The 12,033-nt window shown below is 35.2% G+C and overlaps 1 protein-coding gene across 1 annotated transcript; it reads left to right on the top strand.

The window, feature by feature from the left end:
• Positions 1-688: 688 nt before the first annotated feature.
• Positions 689-10,767, top strand: LOC136833331 (cytochrome c oxidase subunit 4 isoform 1, mitochondrial-like). The gene is made up of 4 exons (XM_067095333.1): positions 689-847; positions 5,405-5,620; positions 9,821-10,013; positions 10,213-10,767. Exons 2-4 carry the CDS (start codon positions 5,405-5,407, stop codon positions 10,344-10,346), a joined length of 543 nt encoding a protein of 180 aa, XP_066951434.1. The 5' UTR covers positions 689-847; the 3' UTR covers positions 10,347-10,767.
• The last annotated feature ends 1,266 nt before the right edge of the window (positions 10,768-12,033 follow it).

Genomic DNA, 12,033 nt, shown 5'->3' with positions numbered 1-12,033 from the left:
CTGATTTGGCTGCAAATGCGATATGGTTATACTTTATCGATAGAAATAAAGAAACTGAAATTAAAAGATGATAAGACTGAATGGTTTGGTTGTAGGAAAATGGGTGACACGAAAGGGCTGGGGGACATTTCGAGGCTCATTGTACTCTATACTAAAATTAATGAGTCGAATTCAGTACTGTATAAGATTTGGAGTGATACTTTCAAACCTTTGAAGAGTAAAATAACATGATCGTTTTTTATCTGCAGCCCTACAGAGCGCCTTCTTTGACGGAATGATCCTACAACAAAATGAACTAGTATAAGTAGAATAAGAATGCATATTCATACAAAAAGATATCGTCATCGAACCCGATGCCAGGAATGACATCACTGATACGAGCCTGTGTTCGAAATTTGGCTCTGACTTCGGATGATTATTATACAGCTATTTGTTAAGGACTGATATTATAAGAACAAATTGTACTGTTTTCATATTGAAATCATTAATAAAATATCGGACTGGAAATAACTATTTTATAGTGAAAAGATATATAAAAAATAAAAAATTACGTAAGAGACATAAGAAGTAAAACTTGCTTTGCAGCCAGCACTCAAGAGTAACCCTATATAACGTTTGTCCTTTAATGATCATACCATATGAACATACATGAATAAAATAAAAAAAATGTAATGCATCCTCCAAAGCTGCAAAAGTAACTCTAACCCAGGAAATATCAACACGCAAAAAGTGAAAATAGTTCTCTCCGCGTTCGTGTGGATTGCATCCGCCATTTGCTGGTCGACCCTGGGTGCTTTCGTCTCTGCAGGTTCCAGGGAGTTGCTGGTTTTACATTTCGGCCGAAACGGTGAGCACTTCTTCATCTTGTAGTTTGTAGATAAGTATGGATTCCTGTAGTTCGGTAGCATACGTCGCTTTCATAGAAAAATGTGAAAGGAAAACAGGAGATTCTAAAGAGCAGGAATATTTTATAATGAAGGCAGGCCGGTTGACCATCTTGGCTACGCAATCAGCTGATGCCGATGACGAAATCGGTTCACTAAGATTTCCAATATAGCTCAAAAGCCAGGGTACCTTCGTTACTTCGCTTTTGAAATCGTGCTCCAAATGGAATTACGATTTACGCGCAAATCAAAGCAACCCGAATTTCAGTGGATGGAATATATGCTGAAAATTCCTGACCGGTCTTAGAAACTCTTTGGAACGGACCTGAGCTGTCCAGACCTGTAGTAGTTTATTAAAAGCCTCGTGTGATATTCCCCAGCCAAATCTCAAAATATGACTACCTCCGTATAATATTTTACTTTTATCGAGTTATAAGGCTACTGGCAGCCTAGTCATGGGAGGCAAAAGAAGTTGATGGTACTCATTATAGTCGTAGCTAAATTTTGACCTAAATAGGGTAAATTCCTATGTGGATTGAGATTATGGAGTGCAAGTTACGGGTAAAGCAGAGAAAATTGTTGGTTTAGGGGCCCCTATATTCCTCACTGTTGGACTGTGGAACAGTCTCCCTGAGGATGTACAATTAGAACCTCGAAAGTCCAAGCATTACTACCCTAAAGTAGCCCTACTGTAGTTCTAGTCTTTCCTTAATTTACTTGCATTTTTATCTATTAATTTGTTTGTGTATTTTTTCTTTTCTAAGTGCTTTCTTCTTTTTGTATTTTTTTAAAGTGATTTTTTCTTTTTGTATTTCCTATTATCTTTTGTTACTTCTTTCGAATGAACACCAGATTCTCTGGAAATTTTTATTTCAAGTCAGTAGCCCCCCAGTGGGTGTGTTCCTTATGAATGGGTTCATCTCCTGAATAATAATTAGGCTATGAGTCTCACTATGCTTCATATGAAAGGCTTCCTTAAATCCACCAGTGCCAATGAAAAATAATGACAATGATATTTTAGATCTAGATAACATAAATGAAAAATATAAAAATGGGGGAAAAAATATTATTTTACTTATGGACATTAATTGCTTTCAACATAAAATATAGTTTTCTGTTGTATTATGATGTGATTTGAATGATTTTGAGGGTTTATTTCCATCGCAAATGAATACTTATCCTTCCCGGCAAATGATATACTGTATACAAAAAGTAATAAAATTACGACTTGTCAGAATACTGCACCCCCTCTCCATAGCTAATACGGCAAAACTGTAATCAGTAAACACAGTTTTGCCGTATTAGCTATGGAGAGGGTGTACAATATTCTGACAAGTCGTATATTTTATTAATTTTATACAGTATATCATTTGCGGGAAAATAAGTATTCATTTGCGGCGGAAATAAACTTAAAATCATTCAAATCATCATAATACACAACAGAAAACCTATATTTTATGTTAATTAATATCCATAAGTGAAACTAATACCGTTATTTAGTTATATGTATACATATACATATATATGTATGTATAATATGAAAATTGTCGCCCTCTCATGAATGTTTTCTGGATCTGCTAGTGCTTAAATCTATTGCATTTGGTGCTCAAATTTTGGGTGTAAGTTCATATAATGCCTAAATATTTTTGGCTAATGGGAAGGAGATGGCTGCATGAGCTGTCATTTACTTATATAATGCAGTGCAGGTGAGGTAATTTGAGAAATTTGCCCTTGTTTGTTTTTACTTTCATCCTTGAGGGCAGGTACTAAACACCGCCCCACAGTGTCTTGGCCATGTTTACTCAGGGATGAATGTAAAAGCCTAACAAAAGATGGTAAATTTCTGATAATCTCTAGATTTCTGACCTGCACTGCATTGTATACACCTTTTTCTACAGTTTAGCCAAGAAATTATATTAATAAACAGTAAATTTTTGTGGCTGTTTCCTTTACATTTCTGATTTTTCCAGAAAGACCACATCAAGTTTTGATTTTTTATTTTCTTAGAGCCATCTTGCATCTCCATTTTGCAATCCAGTCTCAGCTCCCAAAGCTGCTGTATAATTTTTACTAATGGGGTCCCTCTTGGAAATTGTACACAAATAATGAATTGTATGGCATTTAACCATAATATCCATCTCTCCTTTTCCAACTTTTCATTCTCACGAAGCTTTTAAGATTTCTATTCTTAACCTTTCATCAGCTGCAGATATTAATATTATTATTTCAACAGATAGTCAAAATGAATTATTAACTGATACAAAGACAAAAAAGTCAGAAAAGCAAGAGTATGATGACATTGAGTTAAAAATAAGAAACAAGTGATCAATAATGAAACGTACAAACAGTCAACATACCTGAACGACCATAAATAGAAAATAATTTACAAAGTACAATAATACGGTAATGAATTTTCCATTATATACAAAAGAAATAATTAGAGATCTGTTTAGCAGAAAGTCTCCTTATCAAGTCCTTAAGGCCAGCTTTAAACAATGATACCTCCAGTTTTCCATTGAAATTGTTTTAGTTAAGGTTTTGTATTGTCAATGTAAATATTTTTCTTTACTGTTACTGCTATTATTACTTATTGTCAAAATTTTATAGTTATGACTGTTCTGATATGGTATGGGTTATAATTATATTTCATAATTGATCACGTTTATAATTTTTAACTTCTAACTGCACTTTGCTTTTCTGATGGTTCCCCTTTGTATCAGTTTATTAATTTTCACTCTTAAGAATATAAAAATATATATTTACAACTGATGATGGGTGGAAGAGTAGAAACCTTCAAGCAATAACAAACAGCTATGGAAGAGGAGCCTGGATTGAAATACAACAATGGGATAGGACTCTAAGAAAATCCAAGCAATCAAAACTCGATGTGGTTTTTCTGGAAAAGTCTATTGCATATTTACTGTTTTCAAGATATTTACTGTCGTCGTTTCAACATTCATGCGAGTGGGCCTAGTATCTAAGTAAAAATTTACCAACTTCTTGTCTGTTGATATACAGTACAAGGAAGAACACACACACTGACCTGTCACTGTTTTTGCCATGTACAACTGGCTTCTAACTTAAGTAATGTGTATGAGGGTAGCACATGGCTATGTGAACATTTCCTTACATTGGTAAGGCTCTAGACACCTCACTCAGGTTTATGGCTGTGTCAGTTGGGCATATACAGTATATGCTGGGCCAATTAGGAGGTTACAGGACCTCGACATTTCCAGGTGGGTGTCAACTTCCAGTCAGTTGACAGATGACCTATCGGAGGAGTAAGTCTTCAACTCAAAAGGCAATGGTTTGTATTTCTGTGGGAACAAATAACAAACATTTAAAGTGATCTGTATTTTTGCTAGGCATGCAAACCAGAACTTTATATTACCTACCTCAACCTCCTCCAGCTTGGTGCTGATGCTGAAGGAAAATGTGCTTGGCATGGGAAATGATTGATCGGTACTGTATTCCCCAATTCACCCCCCTAACTGCAAGTTCATTACCGAGTTTCAATTCCAGCTTGCTTTGATGAATACTCAATTCCAGCTTGCTTTGATGAATACTCATATGTAAGTGGTTCTGGTTTGCATACCTAAAAAAAAGAAAAAAAAAAATTACAGGTTATTTTTAGGAATTTATTTGAATTTTGGGTTGCTCAGATGAAAGCTAAAATAGCACAAAAATACAATGTTACCATGCACAAAAATATAAAGAGGATAATTTTTCTTATCGTATTAATCAAGTAAATGTTCATGTAAACCATAATTTTTCTCATTGGTTTCTAACAAAGCTTGACATCTATTAATGATTCTAACACTTGTACAATATACTTTTTTTTTATATGGTAACCTGAACCTCATTGGAACACTAAAACATATGAAATATCCTATTTACACTCATTTAATTTTTTGGTGTAGTTTTGTATTAATACAAGCTATTCCAATAAAGATCTGAGAGACACTGATTATAAATATGTTAGTCCTTGAAATATTTTGTTGACCTTATCATTTGCCATTTAAAGATGAGTTTTGTGAGCCTATGGTTTTGTTAACCTTTGGCACTGATGATAGTCTGCATCGCTCTCCAAAATTTCTGCTCATGTTTGTTAGGAACCAACATAGTATGAACTTGTACGAAATGACATGTTACCAGTAGTCATGAACAAAAGAACATTAATCAGTCATAAATGTTTCACTTTTGAAAAACACTTTTTTAAAGCCATAAATATGTATTGCATAATCATATAAAATGCATATTGAGTGCTTCTAGTATCAACCTGCAGTGGATAACAAAACTTGAAGTAAACCCTTTATTGAAGACAGAAGCTTTGTCAGTCCAAAGCTTCAGTATATTCAATTTAATGTGGAAGAGGAGCTCACAGTTGAGTATATTGCCAAAACGAAGAGAATTTTTATTTTTTAATATGGGAAAGTATTTAAATGCATTATGTATACTTTATACAGTATCTAGAATATTTAACCCTTGCAGCAAATAAAATTTGAATTAATTTTTTCCAGATGGCTTTGAATTCAGTTGCTCGTCAGGCATTTACCATTACCCTTCAAAATGTATTACGTCAGCAGGCAGCTGCAGCATCAAGTGCACCAGCAGTATCAAAAATTGGAGCCCGAGAAGTAGTAGGTTTTGGATTTAATGGCAGTAAATGCTATGTGGACAGAGTAGACTTCCCCATGCCTGCTATCAGGTTTAAAGAAAATACTCCAGATGTTCAGGTGAGTGTTCAGATAACTTGGCATATCTTAGTTTTCTTTTTTGACTTGTATGGTATTTGGTTTTTTGTTGGGAAACCAAATATGTTATGAACGTTTATATTACTATTATGAGATTATAAACCATGGTTAACCAGGCAACAGCAGTAATTTTTATGGCTATAAAAATGGCGCAAAGGATTGCTGTATTTTCAAACATGGAAATTGAAATGAAGTTTTTAAAAATTAGTTAAGAAGAAACTGCAGGGAATGGGTAAAGGGTAAAAGGGAGTAATGCAGCGGTTACATGGAGATGCTGTAAGAAGATTTTTGAGTGTTGCCTACAGTAGTAACGAAAGAAGTAGTTTCACTTCCAATGGAGATTATTGAATTACTACTTGAAATTGTAGGTCTTGGACAAGACTGGAAAATCAAGGGTCAAAAGCTGATGAAAAGATGCAGCAGTCATTTACCCACATCACAGTCAGGGAGATTGTGTTTCACAGTTTTATAGTAAAAGAAATTATTCTTTTTATGTAAGGTAGTGTGACTGGCACTGCAACAGAATTCAGATAATGGAACAAGAAAACAGTTAAGCAAAGTAGCTGTAGGGTTGAAAGTGAAAGTGGAAGTTTCTTAAGTAGCATAGTTAAGGGTTGATAGCAGTACAATATATCTGATTATGGCCTAGATCATAATTACTGTTGGTGGGAAAAAGGAAACCACTATATCAACAGTATTGGTGGGGAAAAGGAAACCATTGAATCAACAGTATTGTTTTGGAGATGAAGAGATACCAGTAAACCACTTACATCTATGGGGGAGAACAGCAGATGGTAAAACAAAGCTTTGTATCTGAAATTATGTCTGGAAATGTTAGTTCACCAAAGGCAATCAAGCTTCTAATGGTACTACAAGAACTGTTTGTGGTGGGATGGTTTACTGAGCCTTAAAGATAGTTTACAAGTCTCCAAAGTACTGGTGTAACTATTTTGAATAATAGCGGAGAAAAGGTTGGGTCAGTTCTTGTGGTCAGTAGATGCATAACATTTGTTTTCAAGTGACACATATATAGTATTAGCTGCAGGCAGCATACTAAAGTAAATTTGAAGTTTATTTTCCCAAAGAATGACTGGCAAGTCATTGTGAGTATATTAATAATTAGAGTTTTGATAATTTGGGGACTTGTGTTTGATGAATAAACCTAATAAATACAAGACAATTGTGGTACTAAGTAACCTAATGGTTCTAGTCCCAGGTCATCAGACCAAACATTCATAAATCAAATTCAAGTACAAGACAGACATGGCCACTTAGCCTAGTTTAGTTTAGGCCTCGAACTTTTGTCTGGAAAAAAAAATTAATTGTTCTAGGCCTACAGCACTATGTTTTAGGCTTCTTTAAAGAATCATTAGAAAACATTTAGGCATCTATAATACTCAGAATTGTTGTGCTGTACTCTATATTCAACTGGGTTACCTAATCATGCAGTAGTTTTTCACAATCTGTAGTTTCCCTTAATGGAACGTTCCAGGTCAGCCTAGGCTATGCAGAGCTTTAGCTGGGTATGTGTGTGTATGTTTTATTTATTTATTGTGATGTCTGTCTTAGTGCATTACTTTGATCTCTGTTTTATTTCTTCCCAGAGTTCATGTTGAAAGTGCAGAACCCATTAGCTTTCTTGATTCCTTCCCTCCAAATCTTTGTAAATTATCAAAGTGAAGTGATTCTGTAACCAGTGTAGCTGTGCAGTACAGCAATACCAAAACAAGACCAAGCACCTCAGGCATGAGTGCTGTTATCCGTTTATTAGTGCAGGCAGGCACATGAAAGAAGTACCCAAGAACACAAGATCTTGGAAGCTTGGTATCACTGGTATGGAGGGCAGATGTTTAGTGGTGCCTGACAACAAGCATCTCTTTCTACCTTCATGTCATCACCCACAAGCCCTTGGATATGTTCTCTGTTGGACCTGTGGTGATAGCTCAAAAACTGTAGCTACCTAGCTCTGTTTGAACGAATTAGCATCTTGCCAAAGGTTAATGGTAATGATTGGTTGGGTGAATAAAGGGTTATTCGTACTCTTTCCCTCTGCTTCATCTTCCTCTCAACAGGCACATGCCATATTCTCCATGAAAATCAGTAACTCAACAAAACTAACTCTCTCTGTTGGTTTTCATTAGTTGGTAGAAGTGTTCTTTCAGTCTCTTTTTAACAAGAGGGGTGGCAGAGCATACTGTCGTGGTTCTTTAAGATATGCTAACCACAGAGTTGGCCTTCCCTTTCGGGGGAATGCAAGTTCTTTTTATTCTAACCGTAAGGGAACAAGAAGCCACACTCTTGCACAGGGCCCTGTCTTTGAAGCAGGACACATGGCAAGATAGAAAGATTTCAGGAATTACTCTTTTTCCATTCACATGACCAGGAAGATGACATTTCCAAGGGGGGGGGGGGGAGAAAAATGCTTCATGATCTCGAGACTATTCGTCCCACTTAAGGAGCAAGTCTTCATTAAAAGGTTTTGTATCCTTGTAAAAAAAAAATTAACAAATTTTAACATAATTTGCATGACCAGTTAAAAAAAATAATTTGCTCATATCATAGATATGAAAACCTAAAGTCTTTTATCATAATTCCATTTCAAATCACTTCTCAGTTGCCCTTCTGCTGAAGGAAAACTGAAGTATAGAAGTGTACATGAATGGTTACCCACAACCTTGTATGTGATAATGCCTAATTTGAAACCTTGTTTGAAAGCTTTATTGAGTGGTCCAGCTTTCATGAAGGATATCCATTAAGAAGGTTTATATCTAGGAAAATTGTACTTTAAAATTTTTAATGGCTTATGAAATTGCTGATGTACAGATTTCTGTACCAATGAAGAATCAAGTAACGTTTTCTGCACTCTTAACATTTGTTCTTATGTTTAATTATTATATTTTATATTATCTTGACCTTTGCAAGATGGACTAGAATTTTATATCTTGACCTTTGCAAGATGGACTAGAATTAACTCGGGCAATGCTTTGATGGGAGTGGTGGCTAAAATTAACTCAGGCCATGCTTTAATTAGAGCGTTGGTTATCCAGAATACTCTTGGGCTTGTGATTTGGGATAAGAGGCTCTACTGTAATTGATAAGACATGTGTCATTAGTAGCATCACATCTAGATAGAAAGCCCTGTGAACAATGTTCTTTAAAGTCTTGAGAGGGAAGCTTAGTGTAGCCATTTTTGATCAGGGAGATACTGCATTTGGTTAATGCAAATTGTAATGTTCACCTCGACCAGGTGGTGCCACACTAAGGGAAGTGTTCACGCAAAAATAGTGTCTATTGAAAAAAATTGCTGGTTATATAAAATTCTTGCTGATACAAACATATGCCAGTTAAATATTTTTGGGTTTATCCAGGAAATACCTTAATTTTTCTTTTTCTAAATGGTAGAGTAAAATATTGGTGTTATCATTTTGACCTTATAGTGTGATAGGTTATGGAGAAAGGGAGAATTTTTACTCTACATTCGAACTCCATCTTCTACATTTCTTATGGCATGTTATGGTGGTACCGTACTTTGAAGCTGAATAACATATTCAGAAAGGAATGATGACAAAAGGTCAAAATTGTAACTTTTAGTATGCTCAAAAAGGCATGATTACAAGAAGTCAGAATTATAACTTTTAGTTAAAAATACAGACACTAATTTGCAATTATCATTATCTCAGGGGCTGAAATTAACAGATTACTAAGGATTTAATAGTTCTTTAGTTTTGTGTGGGAACGCCTGTGATCAGGTAAGATTCAGGTGCAGTAACCTTAGATCCATACAGATCAGATGCTAAAAAATTGCCAACTACCAAATATACAGGCACTAAAAGAAAAGTTTTGACTAGAAAAATACCAACTACTAAATACACAGGCACTGTAAAAAAAAAAAAAGTTTTGACTTGAGAAAATGTATTACCATTAACTGAAAATCAGCAGTGCCAGTACATTTACAGTACTCTGCACAAGCTGCATGCATGTCCACATTATGAGTTCGCAATCTAAGAATGCTTAGGAATTTATAGTAGCTGTTGTCATTGCTCAGGCTATTGTTATTACTTGAGCTTTGAGTTAATTTATTTTTTAAATGATTGGAAGAACCTTGTGACTATCAGAATATTAGCTGTTAATAGTGAAAAATCTGATATTAAGTAGTTTCATGGCAGATTTTAATTATTTCAGGCTCTTCGAGAGAAGGAAAAGGGTGATTGGTCCAAATTAACAATTGAGGAGAAGAAAGCTCTATACAGAGCTTCTTTCTGCCAAACATTTGCTGAGATGAAGGCACCGAATGGAGAGTGGAAGTCTGTCATGGGTGCTGCACTAATAGCCTCTTCCTTGGCAGTTTGGTTGTACTTATGGATGAAACTCTTTGGTAAGACAAACATTTGAGGTACTGAATATATGTTGTGAGATAAAAAGTATGTACGGTGTGAGATGAGTGTAAATATTAAACTTTTCCATTGTCATGGTGTTGGAGAAGCAGATATTTTTTTACAAGTAGCGTCTTGGTACGACTTTCCTCTTTGTTGTAGGTATCACTTTACTGAATAGTTTTATTGATTGCTTTTCAGTGTACTCCCCAATGCCTGATACATTCACACCTGAAAAACAAGCTGCTCAGTTGCAGAGGATGATTGACCTCAGGGGAAATCCAGTTGAAGGTATATCTTCACACTGGGACTACGAGAAGGGCGACTGGAAGTGAGCTAACAACCTGAGAAAAGCTGTGGGAGGTGGGAGGATATTGGAGGATACCTGTAGTATATTAAGGGTGTCACTGAATGAGCAAAATTTATATTTCTATTTTGGTTATTATAATGTCGTGCTCATTAAATTCCTTTCTTTATTAATATTATTGGTGGTTCTTTAATTTCCACCCACATTCTGAATTTGGGTTTCTTAAAAAATGTGTTAATGACAAATCTTTCAATTCTTTCCATGTAACCCCTTGACAGGCTTTGTCGTGATTGTAAATAGAAGTGGTGTTAAACTTAAAAATTTTATGTATGTAAAGGTTGATCACATGCAAGCTATTTCATTTTCATGTCTGCCTGTCAAGGCTTTAATTTTATGAATGTACATAAATTATTTTTATGTCTGCCATAACAATAAATGGTGACCAAGTGTATGCGCTTCTTGCTATTTGAAAATTTCCTCTACATTTCTGCCATGGCTGAGTACATGAACAGGCAAAATTAGACATTTGACATGTTGATATGCTTAGTACTGTTAAGTACATTGTATTTTTTCCTTAAGATTGTATTTTTTCCATAAGATACTTCTTGCCATCATAGGAATGTGTAGGTCAAACTATCAGCAAATGCATTATGTGAAAACTGCAGATAATTCACACAAGGCGTGTACATTCAAATGTCTAGCATCTCAAACCTTAGTGAATTTCAGTCCTGGGCTCAAATTATTACATGAAATATACAATTCTATTCCTTATTAGGTTAAACAAAATGTCATGGCCTGACTACAGACTAATCTAAAAACTTAGAAATAAGCTGTAAAGTTCTATGGCTTCCCAGTATCTCGTAATGAGCCATTCCTTAAGTGACAAGGGAAACTAATTACCCAACGTCCCATAAGCTCAAGAGGTCTTCATAGGTTGTTACTTGACTAGATGGCATTAAGAAGCTTTCAGGTGTTTCAAAATGGAGACTGACCACAAGTTGAAACTTTTCAACTTGCATGTCAGTACTACAGTAGCTGTCAGATTTTTTCTTTTATTTTCCTCGATGATGACGGTGATGTGCCAAGTACAGTAATCAAAAGTATGAGAAACTTTTAACTATATAAATGGCCTCTTAATCTTCTGACTTCAGGTAGTTCATCTTTCACAGCTGTATACTGAGGCAATGTATGAGCTCAAGTTGCTGCTGCTATTGTACACATTTCATGTTGACAAGATTCCACCTCACTACAGATGAATCTGATTGAATAGCATAATTTTTTTGAGACTGATATATGACTGCTTTTTTGAAGAACAGTCACAGGAAGAACAGGATTTTTGACTGACTAACAGAAACTGTGCCTCACAGGTCTTGCAAAGATATGGTCAAATGATTTTGGGGTATGTTAGGTTCTTAATTTTAGAAGTATAGAGAAAAGACTGGGTAATCAATGCACCACACAAGTTTCTACCTGCCACTCGAATGAATTCAAGATCCAATGTATACTGTGAGGATAAAATACTGTAATGGTATCATAAAATAACAAATACTTAAGAGCTGTACTCTCAGACTGCTATGGGAGGAAGTACTGAATTAGTTACCAAGGGACAGTCTAGTCCTGATACTGTAATCATGAAAATTGGTTATAAAGAATGCAGACAGTAGGATGGTAATCCTTCAAGCATGGATAAGTTCTACATAAATATACAGGACATC

Source organism: Macrobrachium rosenbergii, chromosome 51 (genome assembly GCF_040412425.1).
Source record: "Macrobrachium rosenbergii isolate ZJJX-2024 chromosome 51, ASM4041242v1, whole genome shotgun sequence".
Classification (NCBI taxonomy): domain Eukaryota; kingdom Metazoa; phylum Arthropoda; class Malacostraca; order Decapoda; family Palaemonidae; genus Macrobrachium; species Macrobrachium rosenbergii.
The sequence above is the reverse complement of the archived record's forward strand: the minus strand, read 5'-3'. Positions and strand labels throughout refer to the sequence as shown.

Excerpts from the sequence above, each read along its gene's own strand:
- LOC136833331 (XM_067095333.1), top strand. The coding sequence starts at position 5,405 with ATGGCTTTGAATTCAGTTGCTCGTCAGGCATTTACCATTACCCTTCAA. Across the intron at positions 5,621-9,820 it reads AAAATACTCCAGATGTTCAG|GCTCTTCGAGAGAAGGAAAA; the intron begins GTGAGTGTTCAG and ends TAATTATTTCAG. Across the intron at positions 10,014-10,212 it reads CTTATGGATGAAACTCTTTG|TGTACTCCCCAATGCCTGAT; the intron begins GTAAGACAAACA and ends ATTGCTTTTCAG.